The 22,020-nt window shown below is 40.9% G+C and overlaps 1 protein-coding gene across 7 annotated transcripts in view; it reads right to left on the bottom strand.

The window, feature by feature from the left end:
* The window catches only part of tei (irregular chiasm C-roughest protein teiresias), a 444,987-nt gene that overhangs the window by 154,585 nt on the left and 268,382 nt on the right, over positions 1–22,020 (bottom strand). For all 7 annotated transcript variants that reach the window (XM_025298172.1, XM_025298173.1, XM_025298171.1 and 4 more), the window contains one exon: positions 1,162–1,503. In XM_025298172.1, coding sequence (XP_025153957.1) covers positions 1,162–1,503 — 342 coding nt within the window. The remainder of the gene's footprint in view (positions 1–1,161; positions 1,504–22,020) is intronic.

Consider the following 22,020-nt stretch of genomic DNA (forward strand, 5'->3'; position numbering starts at 1 on the left):
GGCGAACTCGCTTAAGCGAGTCGCGGGGCGTGCCGCCAGATTCAGACTTAATTAAGTTTATACTTCAGTTTCGATGGGCACAGGGACACCGCCTACGTACTGTCCTCTGTGCCGACACACGTGTTACTCGCTTTCAGGAGAGCTGCCGGCGCAACTGGGTCTAATAACGCGAAAATTGCGCCCGTCTCTTCCTCGCTGACTTCCACTGCTGACTTCTAAGTAAAAGCGCCGGCACGGAATTATTTCGCGCTCGGTCCGTCTCAAAAAGCAATTTCAGCTAATGCATATGTATGACACAAGCTTGTTATTTCTTCTTATTTTCGTGTGCGGCGTATCTGTCTTTAGGGGCGGCACCGCGCGATACCGATTCGTCGCGAGAGAGTCCCGCGGAAAATCTAATACGCAGTAGCCTGCGTAACGTTATAATTCGAAATTTTTCCATTGGTCTTTCGAACTCAAAGAAACTTGCGAGGTTAAGGTAAACCCGAAATTTCGACCTGGATTCTGTTTGCGCTTTGTTTTCTCGAGTGGACTGTATACTGGATTGTTTAGTAACGATGCTCAACAAGTTCGTTTCTTGATTAATTTTTCAAGACGGCTTCATCTTCTAACCTTGCTTAAAATTTATCCAACGAGGAAATTAATTAGGAAAATTGAGGAATAACGAGATTTCCGATCATGGGAAGATAGGCTGTAAATTTGTTGAACGATAAGTTTCTGAAGGAAAGTGCGCGAGGTAAAACGGAACGTCGGCCAATGGAGCTTTCTCGTTACAGCGCAATTAAAATAAAAGTCCTAGTTAATAACAATTGTACACATTTTCTTCAATAAGTCACTCTCTCAAATTGTCAGTGTCAGAAACAAAACTAAACTGTCATATCGCTAAATGGTACTTCCATGTTATCTCTGAGAAAAAAATGTTATAAATAAATTAAAATCTTTGCATAAATTAGAAAAATATAACACAATTAACACCCCAAATGTTCAAGTTTTCAATAAAGTTCAACAAAGTCAACTTCGTGTACTCAGCTTGACACGCAAATTATTAATTTATTAATTTATATTCACGATGGATTTATTTGGTCACTAATTAGGTCATTCACTTTGCAACGTACATATCAAAATGAGTAGATGCGATTTCGTCATTTTATTGGTACTCACATTGAACGTCAAGCAGGATGCTGGCATTCATCGGCACCGTTAGCGTGATATGACGCGCTACGCAGACTATGGTGGCATTGTGATGTCCCCGTAAGACCTTAAGGTGAGCTTTGCTGGAGCCGCCGGATGTCGAGGGTGACACGGTGAGGTTGTCCGGCGGTTGTTCCGGGCCGTCTAAAGTGGCTTGAGACAAGGTCATGCCCCATGCCAAAACGGGCGGCGGGTTTCCACCCTCGGCCGCACACTCGAGAATAAGCTCCGAGCCCTCCTTCACCGGCACGAACTGGTTTCCGGGATCCAGCCGGCGGCCATCTATCAGCAAATACGTCCCACGAGGTGCCTCTGTAACAAGGAACCATCCGGTAATCGCTCCAATTAGTAACCTCGTAACATTAAAAAAAAATTCGCTCGAACGCGAGCGATTATCGCGGCGCACAAAGAAGACGAGAGCTCACCGGTGTGTGTCATTTCTCAGATGGAGAATGTTGGAAAGAAATATCTGACATTATAAGAGAAGATATTCACGCGTTTAAAAGCGACGATAACGACGCATCATTATTCCCCGCGATAATCTTGGCATTAACCTTTCATGGTCGCGCATCGAATCTACCTCGGCCTCGTGAACTAACTTTTTATTTATTAATGCTACATTCGATACCGATATATTAATATATTAATATATCACTGTGGCCATATTACTTGGAACTATTTCAATATTTTAAATCACGATAGCATTATACTTAACCCAACATATTAAAAAAATTGCAAACTACGCAAACTATGCGACATGCCCACAAAATAAACGAAAAATAAATGAATTTTTAAAGCCAACCATTTTTCAAAATGAATGTCTGCTTATATTATCATTCGTTTATAATTTCGTCGATAATATTTGACCTGAAAAGAAAAACTGAACGTACAGCTAAACGTACACCTATACGTATCTGTATGCCTTGAAATATTTCATGAGACTCAGCAATATCACGATGACTGTCGCGCGGCGTTCATCGCGTCGACCAACCTCGCTCTTAACCTCTCGGACATAACTGTTGCAAAGCGCAGCGATAAATAGCGGCGAGCAATACAGTATCGCGGATCTAGCGTTAACGTCTCAAGCGGGCAATTTAGTTCGCGGACGCGATGTCGCATTTAATCAGATTTACCAAATACATCCGCCCGCCCGCAAGTGCGAGCGCGCGCACACGCGGAATAGTTTTTAGTCTCAGACGTGCTATCGTGTCGCCGGCAAACGTAAATTAAAGTCACCCGTGCGGCGGACTTTTTACGCGACGCTACACAGCGGGGAGGAAGCGCGCGACATATGAGGGCCGCAATTTACAGCGAGCGCGCGGCATCGCCCGTCGCGAACTGGCCGGTTTTACGACGGCCGCTCGACCAACGTAACTTCCCGCCGCCGTTTCACTACGACTACTTCTCTCTTCCTCTCTTTCCTCGTCTGTGCGCGCGACGCAGTTTAACCACTCGCGCGAATCGCGAGCGCCTCGAGAGACCGGCCGCCGCCGGATCACCCCTCGAAGCTCGCTTTAATTTTCGCCAACTTTTCAATTGCCCTGGCTGGGCTAACAACTGATTAAGCCCCGGGTCCCTCAGCCGAGCTTGCCTTTGCAAACGAAAAAGGTAGGTAGGTAGCTAGGTAGGTAGGTAGGTAGGTAGGTAGGTAGGTAGGTAGTTGGCTGTCCTACTCGGCCGCGCTTCTCGCTTCGCGAGAGAAGTAATCCGACCGTTTGTCTACGTCGAATCTCCTAGGAAACCCGCGAGATGCTTTAATGTACTTGAAACTTGGCTTTTTATCTCGCCCTAGTCCCCCCCTTCCCATCTCTCTCTTTCATCCCACCCTCACTCTCTCTCTCTCTCTCTCTCTCTCTCCTCTCTCTCTCTCTCTCTCTCTCTCTCTCTCTCTCTCTCTCTCTCTCTCTCTCGCTCCCTCAAAGTGCCGTTAGCCCGGCTCTTAATGTGCGCCCGGAACTTATGCGTAATTAAAATCTAACGATGCAAATCGCTCGGTATCCGAGGTATTCTCGTGAGAGGCGTAAACGCGAAAGTAGACGTCTGCAATTCGGTTATAACTTAATATTCCCTCGTCCGCGCTCGATTCACCTGGGACTCGTTGTATTCCGCTTCCTTTTCCTTGTTTACTTTCATTTTCCGTTTCCCCCTTTTTCGCGGAGTTCTTGTAAAGCCGCGAAGCGCCGGTTTACCATTCATTAAGATATCGGCGGTAAATCGTAAACCGCAAGAAATAAGAGAGAGAGAGAGAGAGAGAGAGAGAGAGAGAGAGAGAGAAGAGAAGAGAGAAAAAGTTATAAAGTTGCGCGTAAACTTGCGATGGAAAACTGCCGCTTAAACAAGCAAAAAGAAGGAAAAAACCGCCCTAAAGAATATTCCCCACGCAAACAATAGCGATAATAATTTTGGAAAACTCGTGAGGTGAGGTAATTCTCGCTCGACAAGAAAAATAAAGATAGATAAGGAAAATGACGTTAAAAATATGGCGAACTACATCCGATTACTTTTCGGCGCAAACGTCAGGAAAATTCGTAAAAGTCACCCTCGCAGTTCGCCTTGTATAAACCGTCACGGTGCCAATCTCTCTCTCTCTCTCTCTCTCTCTCTCTCTCTCTCTCTCTCTCTCTTTTTCCCCGGGTTCCGGGTTGACTTCGCCATACTCTCGCCGTGCTTCGATAAGATCTAGTCACGTTCATTAAATTTTCTCGTACTGTCGGCCTTGCCAAGACGAATGGTAGGGACGTTCTCGAAATAGGTCGCTGAATAAGAGGAAACGTGCAAAGCCTTCTAAAGACAGAAATTGTAATTGTATCTCCGGTATGATTTAATGTAATAAAATATAGCGCGAGCGGCACCTGCAGCCGGATAAAACGGCGCAGGCATGACGGAAAATTTAATAATACCATGAGATTTAATAATAGAGCCGAAGCTGTGCGTTCTTTTCCAGTTTGTTAACTAAATATATAAAATTAAACCGGCAAACGTCAAGGATGCATCGCATTCTCCGTTCGCCTTATTTATTTCCGTGTTACTCCATTTTTTTAACATTTACATTGAAATGTATATACAAGCGACTTCCCTCTGTCCGGCCTGAGAATGAGTACTGAGAATACCTCTTGACAACAAATCGAAAAAGCTGAAAGTGCAACGATGGAAACTGAATGTTCAGAATATGCGCGCGCGTGCGCGCGCGAGAGAGAGAGAGAGAGAGAGAGAGAGATACATTAATCCTACTACAATATTATAGGAAGCTTAGCGCATTCGTCGCAGGCAATATTACAAGTCTCCCGTTGGCACACATAATCCGCTAACGAATAAAAATTATTGAATTGCGTTCTGTTGTGAATTAGCTCGTTGAATACAAAATGCCTGACTTTTTACCTCGAATTAATCGCACGCGGATTCAGTGCAGTTTCTCGCCAAATACATTAATATCGATTTCGAGAAAAAAAGAAATATCCAGAGTTTAGAAAGCGACGAATTTCTCGAACATATTTTTGTCGCGATTTACAACGACGATTTTCATCGCTTTTCATCGCGGATCACTTTAATATTTTCCACTGATACGTCGTCTGTGTGCACCCGGCGCAAATGATCGAAAACGTTTTCTCTATTTTCTCTTTTCTCTTCTGCCAAACCGACGCCTTGAAGCCTGCTTGAAGCCACTTTCAGAATATCGCACAACTCTCGAGAAATTCGTGACATGACAACAGCGGGAGCGACTGTGTCAAGTCGATATTACCTAGATAGTAGCATGAAGCCTGAAAACGCAGCAGGAATCTCGGAAAATCCCGAGGTACTTTGCATACACTTTTCGCTTCAATCTTCGCTCTAAAAATCACGAAACCCAGCTCCTTGGAAAGATTCCAGAACCATGTAACGCGATCGCGAATCGAGGAAAGAAAAAGGCTTGGAGGGACGGAAGGTCCTCCGCCGTTTTCCTCCTCGTGAACGCGGTTATACGCTTTCGCGCGAACGTATGCCGCTCCACAGACGTTGAAAGAGACTGTAAAGGTCGAAGCCGAAAGCCCGAAATATGAAATCCCCCTCGTAACGCTGAATGCGCCGCAATTCCTCGTGCATCCGCATAAATTCCCGCTTTAATATATGCACGCGATATTAGATATCTTAATTATCATATTAACGCGCGGATTTAACGTGCCGCCCGCACGTATAGAGGCGAAGCACGTCGTTGAACGTAATGAGGGTGTATTAAACGTAATGCGGAGATTTAGGATTTCCGGCGTTAGACGACGAAAAAGACATCGTTTACACGCGATTTATTCTCATCGTGTGTGAAATGTAATAAAAAATATAACCTCCGCTAGTAGAATTCCGGAATTTCGTGGCTGTTTGATCATAAGGTGGTAAATTTGCATCGCTAACGTCGCTCTCTCAGCCAGCCACATAACAATACTCTAACTACCTCTAATAGCTAAACGAATAAGTTAGCTGATAGTTGAACAGAAGAAATTACAGTTATGAAAAAGATCACAATATATTAGTTAGCAATCAATAATGTAACATCTACTTCTGCTCTTTTAAGATTCTTATGAGAAAATATAATCTCAATTCTGCTTCGCGATCTAATTTCAAACTGCTATGTACCATATGGCGAGTTGGTATATAACAGTTCGATTCTGTGTTAGGATATAGATGTGTAGATATTAGTAGATATTAGATGTGTAATAGCTAAATAATGGTGGCCAGGTGACAAAACCGATTCTACTCCTTTTAATAAACACTCAGTCAGTAACGAGCTAATGACGAGCTAGAAAATTCAATCTGGCTTGTATCAATTCGCTAATAGCTTTCTGCTAAAACTGGCTAATTACGTCTCTATTTGGATTGAGTGGTAATTGCCCTCGTCATGAAATCTCTCTTGAACAATATCGACAACTCGGCGATAAGGACGCGATAAGGACACGGCTTTATTTGTCTCACGAAGAATCACGTGCGAATCGTTTCGGGAAGTAGGTTAGACGAATTCCCAATTCGAAGTGTTCCCGTAAAGCCGTACAGAGAGCAACAATACGGAAGCCGTATTGTAGCGGCGCTCGCGCTCGCGCGCGCATCGCGTTAGTTAGTAGATAAGTCGCTTAGTCGCGTTTTACTTATTTCTACGATAAAGACTAGAGATTTAGAGCTCGAGCGGTAACGGGCAAAATATCGCACAGGCAGGTATTAGCGTGGGCGGCGATATTTTTTGCTCGCTCGAAACGAGCTGAAAAGGATTTAATCCTTCCCCACCGCGCTTGGAGTTTGAACGTATGCAGCGTTTAAAGTGGAAAGATAGTAGGGAAAAAGAGCTTAAGCCGTACTTGACCCAACAGCGTTCGCGTCGATTCAAGTCGCGTGATTAAACCTCCTTACGGCAGCGATAATAAAATCGGTCGCGCGTTGCGTCGATTGTTATAATAACATTCTTCTGCCGAGGATTATGGAAAGATTATAGAAAGAATTTACGTACATAACGAAAGCACAAATAACTTTGCACAGTCAATCGTAACAATTCATTTGTCAGAAACATTTCGATATCTCTGTTACATTCTAACCGCATATCGTACGAATATTATATAATATATTTTAGTAAATTGGATCTGCGTATGTGTACATGTATGTGTGAACATATAAATTGTTAATGCTTAACAATATATCAATTTTCAATTGCCAGGTAACACTGCCTAAAAACACTTGTATCACATATAAAAATCATTTGAATTTTCTGAAACTGCGCGAGTAGCCGCAATAACTTACCCTGTAAATTGCCCTTTTATAAGCTTTTTTAAAGAATAAAGCTCTAAAACGATAGTAAATGCATTTATCTATCTATCTATCTCGTGCATATCTATCTATCTGGAGACAGAACTTTGAGACGAGATCCGCTAAGCGCGTTCGAGGTTATTTTTCGAGCTTAACTCTAGACACTCACACACATACACGTGCACGTATGTGATGTCGAAAATATAAATCTTGTGATTTGAATGCAGATATGAGACAAATTGTCGCAGTGAGAAGGAAGATTCACGACGTTCGAACAAGATCGGGAGGCCGACCGATCGGAAAATTTTCCGATCGGCACGGCGCGGTTTAATTTTCAAGAAATGATCGTGTAATTCTCAATCTTGGAAAGCTTCCAGAGATCCACGTTGCGCGCACACACCGCCGATGTGATCGTCGTCGCGAAGAATGCGACTGAAAAGGACCGAGAAAAGAAATTTTCTCGAGGTCGCCGGGGTCACAGCAGCCGCAGTGGATTTGGAAAACGTACGATTTGTGCTGAAACTCACAGCCACGTTTTCCACTGAGAGCATCTGTACGTGTATGAATGCACGGACGAAGCGGAAGTGGCGTACAAGCGGGTGCTAGAGAGGCAGAGAGGGAGGGAGGAAGGACGCAGCAGGTGTTAATACGGAAACATAACGCCAGAAACATTCCCGAGGCGCGGATAGGAACGCATTCGGAGCATATGGCGGCGTATCTGCCCCAAGAGGATCCCCGGCCTGCCTATAGTTCGTAAAATTTCATAATATCGCGAGCGCGCGTCCTTCAGCCCGCCTTAGGATCAGAGTGAGGGTCGCGAATGTAAGGAAAACGAACGAACATTATTCGACATATAATACGGCGCTCCTCGCAACCTTTCGCAGATTTTTATATCTGAACGTGAACGTCACATACCAATACCGCAACGAAGTATTTACGTTGTTATGTCAGGAAACGGACGAATGAAATTTACGTGAAAATAATAAAGTTGCGTCGACGTTAAGCAGAGCGCTATGTGTCTCTTCGTTAAACAACAGCGATGTAATCCCTTTGCGTAGCGCGAAAGTAACGGAGCCATAGAGAATAGCGAAGTGGTAAAAAGGCAATTTGTTACGAAGGTATATACGATATAAATACTTATTGCGTGCGAGGACGCCGCAGGGGGTTGAAAATCCTTCAAAGTTATCTCTCCGTGTTGTCTCGAGGGGAAATTGCGAGCGCAAATTTTCTTGAAATTTGATTTAATTACTGAGGCAAGAAGATGCTCTTTTAGGGAAAATAACTCGGAGACTAAGGAAGACTTCACTTTCTAGTAATGAAGGAATCAACGCGAGACAAGGGAGTTCTTAAATGCAAGTTGCAATACCAGCGCATGCCAGGACGAAAGGTATGTCTGCCTTCTCGAGCCAGCCAGCCTCGTCTCGGTATCCAAGAAACTCGAAGGAAACGTTAAATATTCAGAGCGAGAGTCTCGGTAATTCCGCTTCCGCCAGGAGAGTGAAATGTTTTTGAAAGTCGTTTAAACGCCGTGGCGTTTACACCTTAACGAGCCGTCTTCTTTCTCGAATACTTTTCGACGCGATAACGAACAATTATTAAATACGTATTTTATTCCGCGGATTTCTCGACCGCACTTGCGATGATCGACCCGGAAATGACTCGTATAAATAATTAGGAAATTCTCGCGTCTAACTGCGCGTGAATTTTATTAGAGTTCCTTGTTCTTAATCCTAAAAGAGTTTTACACTTTATTTTCATACAGGTTTTAGAGCTCGCGACTAGTAACGGAACTTTTTAAAACAGAAGATTATGATGCTGGGGCTAACGGGCCTTTCTAAAACAAAAGAATATTGTTAGAGGATGTAAAATGCTGCATACTTGAGTAAAAATGTAACTAGGCGATCTGAGTCAAAAGCTAGTTAGTAATCAGCAGTAGCGCAGGCTAGACTAAATTTTGTAGCTCATTATTTGCTAATTATTTGAATAGAGAATTGGAATCTAGTCATTGTCTAACTATTATATATCGAATATCGTAGAATAGATCTTCTAATTCAGCCGCTGTGTATCTGCTCTTTAAAATTGATAACAGACTAAAATTGAAGTTACGTTATTTCATAAAAAATCTTAAAAAAAAAAAACAGTTCACACATCAAAATATCCGATGATAATATCAACTTCTAAACTGCACCACTCTCACATCTGCTCTCGCTAACTTCGTTATGAGCGTAATCATATCATTAGAGTCTATTAAGTTCAAGTAGATCGTAAAATTACGGTAAAGCCACGCCACGGTGAATCGTCGGCCGGCGTCACGACTCGCAAAGTTCTCTTGAGGGGCCAAATTCAAATGGAATAAATCAATGCAGGCAATCCAATCAAGTGCGCGAACTATTCTCGACGATCAAGCCCGCGTTTACCTCCTGTCTGCGACGATAACCATCCGGATTACCGGGGGCTGTCAATAAGCCGAAGAGTCATTGACGTGTCGGGGAGCCCTCGTCGCGGACCATAAAACTTTGCGCGGGCTTTTATTTAGGGGAATGTCACGTGAAATCGCACTTTTCGCTGTCGTCGCCAAGTTATGGCCCGGCGAAACGAGCATGATGCAGCGTGTTCTCTCCCGATGAACCCACCACGCAGCCTTATGTTCAAAGTAAGAGCTTCGATTTCTCCGCGGCATGGCGCGATCTCAAACTGTTCGTTCAGAGGATCAAGAGGCGTCAAGTTCAAGCGCAACAAAGTTGCGCCCGAACGGCGCGAGACACACCGTGCCTATATTATGCGAAACTGCGAGTTGAAACGAGGTGAGATATTCATATCTCAGCAATGGCTAAACCGATCGAGGTGTTTTCAGTCCCAATCAATTCGGCCTTAAAAAGTAGGAAGGAAAGTGTCCTTGTATTTTTTGTGTACGTTATCTCTAAGTGTAGATATTTTAAGATAAAGTCCAAATCACGGAAAATTTCAACTCAGTAAGAAAGTAACAAACGCTAGACCGCAGAGGAGAGGGGGTTAGGCATCTCATTTTTCCGATACCAGAGGCATTACGAGCGCGCTGAAGAAGCAGCGAATGCGAGTGAGCAAGCGATAAAGAGTAAGAGAGAGAAGAATATTGCTAGAATACAGGAGTAGAAATGTGCGAGAAAGAGAAAGAGAGCGAGAGCGAGAGAGACAGAGATAGAGAGATAGAGAGAGAGAAGCTAAGATTTTTTGCATTAAATATTTTTATTGCACTGTTATAATAACTAATTTATTATAATAACAAGTAAAATAATCATAAAAACGTTCTAGTAAATAATGAAAACACTGTCTTTGGAGTACCGGACTATGTATCATTGGGAGTTTTCGATACATTTATCTTCAGATTGCAAATCGCTCTCATTTGCAGAGTTAATGTTGAGTAGAGTTTTTCAATTGATGCTATTGTTTTGTTATATCAGCTTTTTGTAGAACAGTTTTGTAAAGCTTTATTTATATTTTCAATAGATTCATTAGTATTCAATAGAAGAATTTATTGTTAAAGATATAAGTTTTACTTGTATAAACTTATTACTTATATAACGAAAATAATAAATTACATTGTCCAAAGATACACACTCAGCTGGTTGCCGTTTATCTTGAATAAAGAATTAATTATATTATAATCATATATATATATGTTAGGTTCCTCAGTTGGCGTAACTATTTTAATATATCATTTCTTTTACAAAGTAGCGTTGTAGAGTTTTATTATAGTTATAAATTTTACTTGTAAAATTTTATGTTACATATATAACTTGATAAAAAATTATTTAAAATTTCTAAAAATAATACAATACGTGTTGCGCGTGTACTTGGCGCCCCTTTTTATCTTCGTTTTGTTTAGAAAGATAAATTTTATACAACGTTACGGGCTCTCTGAGACGCGTACCGGTGGGACAAGGTCGCGCGACTTTAAAAACAACATGTTCATAAGTACGCAATTGCCCCAACCATCTCCATTATTGTTTATACCGCGGCGGCGGACGGATCGGCGGATCGCCGCGCGTAAATAATTTCCGAATTTTCATACTCGATCACACGTGTACGCGCGCGTGTAAACGTGTAATATTCGTGCGTGTGTGTGCGTGAGTGCGCGTGTGTATGTGTGTGTGTGTGTGTGCATGATGATCCGGAGCATCTTGAGCAATAGCAGTCTTTAAAGGTAAACTTTTATTGGTTAACTTGGTTAAGTTGAAGATGCTAATTTATATTCTCGAGCTTTTGTATTCTTGATGCGGGGCGCATTTGTCGCTGTAATACTAATAAGGAAACTCGCTTTTTGTTATAGATCTGCTGGAGTTTGCGGCCACGCGATAGCTGCGGTTACTGGGATGCAGTTTCGACGGACGCTGATGCCGCACCGGAGGATCCGGTTCGGGTTGAGCAGAGTCGGCTTGAAGGTGAGGTTCACCGACCGTTTGTACATTTCTTCTTGATTCATTGCGATCGAAAACCGAGCGATTGGAATAAAAGCCGTTGAATTACGATAGCAAAGTGTCAACGTTTGTATCTACGTGCGCGCTTCCGCGAACTGAACTCAATCTAATCTAACTTTTAATCTAACTTTTAAACTAACGGTTTAATTAACGAAACTATATTTTTTGTTGCAGATCCGCAGCAGAACGTGGCTGACTCTGTCTGCTGTATCGGTGAGTCAGAGAAGAAAAGACATTTTTATGGTGATGGATGTTTGCAATATCTCGAGAAAATCAATGCGATTTAATTATACTTTTTTCACACGTTGCTCGAAATAATCAGGAGATCGTGTCTTTCAATGACCGTATTACACAACAGAATCTTTAAGATATAATATATATTTCTCTCTTTTATATTTACTCAGAATCATTAAGAGATACAGATATAAATGCTTTATTTTGTTATAATATTGAAATCAAGATATGGAATTATTTGCTGCGATTCAATCAATATAACTCCTGCTTCGAGTAGTGTGTAATGTTAAAATTTGATCAGAATTGCGCCATCGCACGTGAAATTCACCATTATTTATCTTATTTGGCTTAATAAATCTTATGTCTGTCGAGTTTATCAATTTTCTACGCGTACATTCTATATTTTTCACGCGTGTCAGAAGCGATAATATTTCATTTGAAATGACCGATAAATTCAGTACGCGTGTTTATTTACATTCTAACTTAGTCCTTACGAAACGGGACGTGCGTTTCTTTCGAATTACCGTCCGCGAAACAAAACATTTACGTTTTTTCTCTCTTGTCTAAAAGTCGTAATTTTCATTCGCGATTGATTCTACGCGAATCGCGTCACACGTATACATTCTCGGAACGTTGCAATTTATCGTGCTTACACATTTTTGGGATAAAAATCTTATCTCTTGAACGCGACCATATATGCTTCTTTGTCTCGCCATTCCTTTTTCTTAAATCCCATCGAAATTAAGAGAAAGAGAAAAGATAAACAAAGAGAAAGAAAAAGCGACGAAATATTGAGAAAAAAGAAACTTGTCCTGGATGCTGAGGAGACTGGACATTGGACGGATGCAGAGTCACAGGAGTCAACGAAAGTCGGTGAGTGTACAGATCAAACGCTCGGAAAGCGTCATGTTTTATAATGCATGCTCATATATAAATCGCATTGGTTCTCGACCAGAGATAATAGAACATAGTGCGCGATAATATGCGTTCATATCTAGTTTAATATAAATGTGAATTGCGAGAAGCACTATTTGCTTCCTCTCTGATTAGCGCGGAGATATTTATTCTGCGAAAAATTATACGCGAAACCTTGAGAGTGATAATCGATAAGATATATATTTGACGAATGGAAAACCATACTGATTGCACTGAAGCTGGCTTCTTTTTGCAACACTTTATACGAATATTAATCTGATATTTTGTGCATAATATTTATGCGCAGTGTCAATTTAAGAAAATTTAACGAATCACTGCTACGGCAGTCTCTTCCTCGATATACACCGTTTTCGATATACACCATATTTTTTCTCGTGCTTCGGCTTCGAGCTAGCAAAAATACTAGCGACCGCGTTCCTCGTCAATGTGACCTCGGCAGGCGCGATCCCGTGTTCGTTGCTTCCGATAATTTTCAACATGTCCATTTCTTTCCGCGAAAGCGCGTTTGATTAACCGGGTTAGATGGTATCCCAATAAAGAGAAGTGCCTGACAGTTCTTATCTCATCCCGTACCATCTGGTTTTACGTCAGCGCGAATGACAATTGCATTGATGTAACTTTGTTTAATAACGATCACGCGATATGCGAAAAGCAACACGAAGACAAGAAAAAAGTATTGGCGAATGCGCGTCGGTCAAAATATTCAAATGTTATCCAGCAGTCTACAGCGTCGACGATTGGGCCACTAATGGTGAATCGATTGACGATTATCGGAGCGCGTAATTCGAGCTACAGGCTTCTCCAAAAGGAAACCAAATAGTGTTTACTATTGTCTCACTTTCTGCCTTTTATGCGTACGCACGGTGAAAATCTCAATTTTGCTTTATAAGTCATTACGACTATCGGATTACGCGATAGGATATTACATATATATTTTAGAAACCAAAGTTCCTCTCCGATATTTAAAAATATGTTTTTTGACAAGACAAACTATCTACTGATAATCTATTAGAAAACATAGTAAATTGAAAACAATTTTCATATAAACAAAAAACTATAATTATGTAATTCTCTTCGTGTAAGAGAAAGAAGAGTTAAGATCCTTTAAGTTAAAATCCTTCGTGATTCATCGAGTGATTTGGATTTGTTTTCGGGTTTCTATAAAAACGAACACGAAATTTAGAGTCATTTCTCCGTGATCCAGACAAGAATGAGAAAGAATAATCCGTAATTAGAATTGTTCTCTGCGTGAGGATATAGAGAATCACGTTCGATTTAGCTAGATGTGTTATTATAAGCACGAAGGATATAACCGTGATGCACATAATAATCGTTCGAATCACGGAAAACGACCAATAAATACGCCAGATTTAATGCTGTCCCATCGGAGAAGAGGGGGATGGGGGGAAACAAAGAGAGAGAGAAAGAGAGAGAGAGAGAGAGAGAGAGAGAGGAGCATCTCGCGGAATCAAGACCTCACGCATCACCGCATCCAATCGACTTCATCGTCCACGTCGTTCTCCTCGTCAACGGTGTATTTGGTGCGGAAAGATTAGCTCCTTCCTTCGCCTGCGCTCGCTCGCTCGCTTTTTGCGGATCGCAGGAGCCCGGTTATTCTGGACTGTGGGGTTATACTCGTTCCGTCGTGCGTGTTCGACGTTCCCCAGCTTGCTGAACGTTCGCTCAGGCCACCGAAAACATTTAGGACCGCCATTAATCTGTGCTGACGGTACACTTTCAGTATATTACGCCATCAACGTTCCCCAGCACGGAAGGGCGTAGACTGTTGAGCGATTGTTCTTAAACATCAACGGCTTGTTTGGCAAGCTGAGATTCCACGATCAGCGGCAGCATCTCCTACTTTCTTTCTTTATTCTCTCTCTCTCTCTCTCTCTCTCTCTCTCTCTCTCTCTCTCTCTCTCTCTCCCCTCCCTCTCTCTCTATATATAAAACTGACGATAATTGTTCTCCTTTTCATTTTTAATGACGCTTACATTTATAATATAATGGTTGCAGTTCCCATAAATAATATAAAAATCAATGTTGAATTTATACTTCCCGCCTGTTTTTATTTGCACACGCTTCATGAATCATATACGTATGTGTATTTATTGTTAGTCGAAATATAAAATACGCAATTGATATTTATATGTACGGCTGCATTTAACATTCATGTCATATTTTTCGACACAATATACGATTGTGTGATACAAATAACGTGTGCCAGCTCAAAAGAAGAACGTACAATTCGTATTGCTTTTTTTCTCTTTCGTATATATCAATAAAATATGTAAAACTCTCTTTCTATCATTTTTCGTCACGCACACAAGGAAATATATTAGTTCAGTTACGGTTTATACCTTTTGTTTATACAATGTTCTACTGATTCGACAATTGATTAAATTAATGAATGACAAATTAATTATAAGGGCTACAAGAGCCGCGCAGGAATGATGGTAGCGAATAGTTTCCTTGAGAGTTTTAATATAGTTGCGCTTATTAAAATTAAAAATGATTGATTTTCCGGAAATACGGGATGCGCTTGTAAATTCTGCCATACGTACATACGTTGCAATTTCCAACTCACTGTTGAATAAGCCGAATTCACTGAAGTGATTCGTACGTGGCTCGGCAGAACATGCGATATTCTGTACAGATTCTATACGCTTATAAGGAGGAAATAGAACGTAATGGAGGGAACAGCGGGAAATGCAGACGGTCATGAGAGTGCCGCAAGTTAAACGAGGAAATCTCCGAGTCCGCGGGTGCTTAGGAGTCGTTGCACGCGACTGAAGTACGTTTGCATACGAATACTTGATGTTTGACGCAGCGATACGCGCCGCCAAAAAGAATAATCCACTGCGTTTCGTCGTGCGCAACAAAGGCGCAACAGGTGCGCATACTCAAACGGAGAATGCACAAAAGAAAACGAGTTGTCGAGTAGCGAAGACTTCGCTCTTTCTGTCCGCTGTTGGTTAATCACCGCTCGTCACGTTTGCGATTACGCTTAGTGTGCTGAACATTCTAATCGCAGACCTCTTCGGGCGCGTGTAAAAAAACAAAAAAAAAAGGAAAAAGAATCGTACGAATGGCCTTTATAACCTGTAAACTGATCCCGCGATTCACGGAATCTGCAATCTGAATGGTATCAACTAACGACATAAGAATATTAGAATGAGACATGTACTGTTAATTTAAGCAACAGAGGTGGACCAATTTGCGGTAAAGAAAAAGTTACGATGTTTCAGATTATTCGGTTCTATTCACCATGTTCGGTTCATACGAATAATACTTTGTATGTGTATATTATATATTGTATCGAGAAAAAGTGTGTTGGTGTTTATAATTGTAAAGTGGAAGAATTATAATCAGGAAAACTAAGCTTTTCGTAGATGTTACTATAATTAGCGATTATAATTATATATGAATATCGTAATACATTTTTGTTAGAATAACAAGAAAAATTATTTCAACAAATTTCTGGATGAATTTAGAAAAAGGGGGACAAACTCAAGAAAATAGGTTTATTTTAATAAGTTTATTAAAAATTGTGGAAAAAAATATCTTATTCACCCATGTTGCACATACTACTCTTAAAACTGCAAGTTTCCACAAAATTGCACTTTGCATATATACATATATATATAAGTTTTTGATTTTTAATATAAAAACAAAAGTTCAAATTTCGCTTTCAAAGTTCCTCAAAGTTGCTAGTACATTTGGTTCATGTATTACGAATTTGAAATATCCAGAAACGCGTTTTTGGGGATTTAAACCATAATCTTCTCTCGGAAGCTTGACGCGATGATCTCTTAGATATTTTTATTCAGCGCAACCGATTCACTAAAGAACGATCTTTCATGACAACAAAGTGCAAGACACTTATTAAATTTTGTAACAAAATGTTATCGACGAAAAAACGTGGCATTTATTCTTTTTCTTTTTATAAATTCATTGCCTGACGCAACCTAATTATTTCGCGGGATATTTGATTCTCGCACGCCGTGATTGAATATAATATTTTATAATTCCAAGTCGCGCTGATAAGAATCGTGAGTTAAAACGATTTACATTAAATTGAATCAAGCTGACGCTGATTAACGAGGCTGGTATGCTTGTGTCGACGTACGATATTCCACCGCGATATCGCAATTCCAAGCATCCTGTTTACATAATCGATAAAGGGTTGCTGTGCATCGGAAAGGATGCTGCGGTGTATTCCGATAACGATGGAAATGCATAAACAAAGAAATTTAGGTCTACCTGTAATGGAAATTTTGCTGTAATTCATACCGCCTAGTTGCAACATGGCGACACTAGTTTTGACACTTCAAAGGAGAAATTTGCGCCGTGAATGATTCAATCGCGCAATTCGCTGAGATTTAAATTGTCACTTCTTGTGTTCCACAATTGAAACTTACAACCGTGGAACATTTAAAAAACAAGATTACAAATTTGCTTCGCGAATTTCTTCACAATGACACACAGTTCTCCGGAGTGCTGCGTAGCGAATTATTCATTTTTCCGTTCAGCAGCGTAACGAGGTCAGGCAGCGAAATATTTTCTTCGAAACTCTACGACGTATCTGGGCTCGTTGAAAATGCAATGCAAATAAAAAAGTCTGCATTTACTCGTAACACGAGTTTAGCCGTAATTCTTATCACCTGCTTGCACTATGGGGATGTCTTAAAGCTTTAAACAAAGAATTTACGCTGCAAATGATTCAATCTCAAATATCACCGAAACTTTGAACTCTCATCTTTTCCGTTGCAATAGCAACATTGTTACGATCGTGAAACATTCAAGGAACAGTTAAAAATTCATTTTGCGCATTTCTTCACAATGACGTGATTCTCCAAAATGTCGCGCCGCGAATTATTTACTTTTTCCATTCAGCAGCGTAACGCGAGGATACGGTGGAATATTTTTTTATTCAAAACTCGACGACATCGCTGAAAATACACAAATATAAAAACTAAATTTTCTCGTAATACGAATTTAGTCGCCATTCTTACCGCCTACCTGTAATGGCATTCTGACGCTTCGCGAATAAAGAATTTACGCCGCGAATGATTCAATCTCAAGTCCCGCCGAGACTTTGGAAATCGTCGTCTTTCGAGTACGACAGGTTGAAACGTGCAACCGCGAAACATCCAAGAAACAGTTACAAATTCGTCCCGCGAATTTCTTCGCGACGTCGCGGAGTTCCGCGCCCCGAATTATTCAGTTTTTCCGTTCAGCGGCGTAACGAGGTCAGACACGACGGGATATTTTTTCGGAACTAGACGGCTCTTCAGCTGCCACATCCACGCGCACGTCCCTTATATACCGGTCGCATCATCGCCGAGACGTATTTCCTACCCTTCGAGAATCCGCCGATCCCTGCACGAGATCCTCCGCGTGCAGTAAAAGCTCACAGATGAGAAGCTCGGTGAAATCGGGCAGAACGAAGGACAGAAACCTAACGACGTCCACGTACAATAGCGAGCGGAATGTCCGAACCGTTCTGCACCCTCCTCTTGCGCTGCTCCCGCCCCCGATTCTCCTCGCGCGAGCGAACGTCGCGTCGCGATAATGCTTTCGTGTGTAATTGGAGCCCCTAAGTGCCACTCAGACTTATCGCAATAATTTCCAAGGCAAATTCGCCATATTTCACTGCGCCGTTCCATGGTCTTTGAGCATCCCTTCGGAGACGGCCTGAAATTCCTCTTACAACGGCCGGCTTCCGACCGTGAGCTATGAAACGCAAAGCCCCGCGTTATTGGGCTACTTAGTCACCCTTTTCCCGAGTCACGCCCGCGGCCACCGCCGCGCCAGCAGCAGCCCAACTGTTCGCGCGCGAAGGCCATGGGAACGAATACCAACGCGAACGGAGAACCGAAAAAATTGCCCCCTCTCCCCCGTCCCCTTGCCCTTGAAGTACCAATTAACTTTTATACGATCCGCTAATTGGTGTAAGACTAATGGAAGCGCAGCAAGGTACAAAAAGGTCGCTCGATGTTCCATTACGCGAGAGCGTCGGTAACCCGCGAGCGATCGGGCGAAGCGGTTGCATGCAAAATTGCCACGGTGTCTGCGTTCCTTTGATATGGAAAGCAGGCTCGCTTGCGAATTCTTCGGACGGCCGAAACAGTTTATGCGGGACCTGCAAATTGTGTTGCCGCGATCGACGAGAACCGGGGAAATCGTACTCCCCTCTAAAAATTAGATATGAATAACGCATAATGCTGCACAATACAGCAATATCGATATATTTTCTCGTTTAGTGAAGCAGCATTATTAATTTTGTCTCACATTGTTACGCTGTTGAAATTATTGTTAAAACATTTATGCGTCCGCCATTATCACGCTATAAAATAATTTTAATTAAAATATTGATATCGAATTTCACATATATGTCTAAAAGATGATCTTAAATGCGAATATAGGTATAATATGAAAATTGTGAAAGTATGAAAAATATGAACAGAAAATAGATAATAAAACTACGTTACAATTTTCGAAGAAGATAAAATGGAAATAAACAAAATATTGAAAGAACGGGAAAGGAAAGTATCACACAAAATACTGAGACTCACGCGAATATTAAGCAATTGATTAATTAATTATCATATTTTATGTTATCCGAACTCTATCCTATTTTATGTTATTCAAACTCTATTTTTCGAAGAATAGCAATATTTGCAAGAATCGTCTAAAGCTCTCTCTTCCCGCGCTATGAAATTCAAAGAATGGAAATGTTGCAATCGTTCGTGCTAATGACGCATTAATATACCGCGATAAGATCCCTGTTAACCATAGGTTCACTTAATGAGGCCGGTAGTCGGTAGTCATTCCTGTCAGATTGCTCGCACTATTTCTTCACGCCGGGGTTGATGATCGGACGTGTCTGGCTGGTGTGACCCTCTCGCTGGCAGACCCGACCGAGATTTTATCATGGATGCCACAAATTACGGCGGACTGACACGAAGGGTGGTTTGACATCTAGCTCGACAGTTTCGAATTTTTCAAGAGGTCTATCCAGCATGGAGGTTGAATAGGATAGGGAAGAATTCTTTTAAAATGCAAATACCTCGACGAGGACGGCATACGAAAGAAATGTTGCTTCTTATAAAGCAGAGATCGCCGGCTACATCGGCTACGAGGCTAACTTCGTCGCTTTAACGCGCGCGATAAAAGTCCAAGTTAGAGTTCCCTATTATGCCTCGGGAAAATGTTCATTGTGCCTGACTTAAAACAAGTACTAAATTATCCCTCGCTTCGGCGCGGATTACCCAGCTAGGATACTTCCCCGCGAAGTACGTCAGAGCGTCATGTATAAATTCCGGATTTACGTATCGACGGATAAGTTCTCGGGACGAGATCACACGGCTACAAAGAACCGCTTACGTGCGCGTAATTTTAAATCTTACGGATATACCGGTGATGATTTCGCTGCGCGCGCGAGATATACCGTATTGCGCTGCTATAACGGAAATCGTTGTCCAAACGCAGCTTGTTTTTCCCGCCCCATAAGAACGCGAGTCAATTTGAGTCGCGCATCGATAGGAAAGTTTGTCACGTCAAAGTGATATCGTGACGTGATATCCGTCGCACGTTTAAAGGAAAGTCGATCCAACGAGAACGCACCAACTTTACGCTTGCGTAACGATGGCAAATCGCGATACACGCGCAGCCTCGCGTCCTCCTGTCATTTTTCACGACACGCGACGCGCGCGTGTTAATCAACGTTGCGCTGCTAATAGGGAACATCGCGTGGCGAACGTACACCTTGCGATATTCCGCCTCGCGCGCGCATTTTGCGTGATACGAGGGAAATATGAAGGAAATGAGCCATTTTTAAAGCCCTGTTATAATATAAAATCAAAATTCAACGAAAATCCAATAAGAACATGTGCGTTGGTTTTATAGCGCAATAAAATAAACTAAATTGTTCCTCGCTCAAACACACCCAGATCAAGGGAATGCATACTTGAAAACTTTACCGATAGAATACTATAGCTTTTCTTCTCTTTTCTGCAAACTCATATTCGTTGCACATTTGCCTCTCGTATCATTTGCATGATATTACAAATGTTGTTACACAATAAAAGTATGTACATACAAAAATGAATTGGCACATTGCTCAACACGCGACGAAAACGATAAATATCCGAAATCTCGAGCCGCCCAGCATAAATATATTACGCTGGAAATATATTTACGTTGCGTAAATATATCAGCGTAAATATATTTATCTGATACAAAAATCCTGCAGATTATACATGAACGTGTGTTTGTTCTGCTCAGAAAAATTTCGGAAAACATTGCCGTGTACCTTTACTAAAATATGTCAAAAGTTTGCAGAAAGATGTATGTGTGTATGCTGGAATAAATTTTCCGTTAAATAAAGCAAAATCATGGACTTGTATACATAGACTGCGCTATCTTATGAGAAAGATTTGAAGGCAAGATATAAAGGGGAACTATATTTCCTCTCCACACTGTTCACACAGACATGCTGTCCTCATTTAAGTCTTTTTAGTAAGAATGAAGCTAGACAAAGGTCGAATGCCTGTGGTACACACCATCTTTTCGCGGTAATCTTCGCAGTATCTGCTGGAGCGCTCAATCTATATATACAAAATATTAAAAAAAAAAGGTTCAAGACAGTAGATAATATTTATTATACCAAGTAAAAACTATTCAGTAAGCGCAAATAAAAAAATCAACCTTTTCAGAGTTACAAATATTTTTCGGGATAGACTGATTGCATGACCTCCTCAATCTCTCAAATTAAATTTACTGGATTCTTTTATGGGGACATATATTAAAAATTTAGTGTACTTTTCATCGATAAATAATATATACAAGAATTATATCAGAGAATCCAAGATGCAGCTGAACTGATTTGAAGATTAGAAATTTTTTAGAAAGTTCGCAATTCTGTAGAAATAGATATATAGAATATCTTTAGTAAACATTAAAATTATAATAAAGTAATAATATAGTAATGTACGTCTTTGTTAAATTATATTACCAAAATTAAATTTATATTACCAAAACCAAAATACATTTATAACTCTGATAGGGTTAATTTTCCGACTTATATTACTAAGCATTTTTACTCAGTATAATGAATATTATTTACTCTATAAAATCTTGAGTCTTTTTTTTCTAATTACATAAATCTACAGTTATTCAATATTAGAAGCAGCACACATTTATATTAAATCTATCTTATATCTATAAACCTTGAATTAAATATTGTTGATAATTTTTTGTTTAATTTTGTATTATTTCGCCATCGAAAAGGGCACGAAAAAGGTCTGACCAAAATGTCTGTACAATTTTATAAACGCACATATTGATTAATCTGGATGTCTTGAGTGGAAAATGTGTTTTATTTATTTTATTTCACTCTAAAATCTATGCGCAGACTCTCTTATTGACCCAATCACTG

The sequence above is a fragment of the Harpegnathos saltator genome, unplaced genomic scaffold (genome assembly GCF_003227715.2).
Source record: "Harpegnathos saltator strain DR-91 unplaced genomic scaffold, Hsal_v8.6 scaffold208, whole genome shotgun sequence".
NCBI lineage: Eukaryota > Metazoa > Arthropoda > Insecta > Hymenoptera > Formicidae > Harpegnathos > Harpegnathos saltator.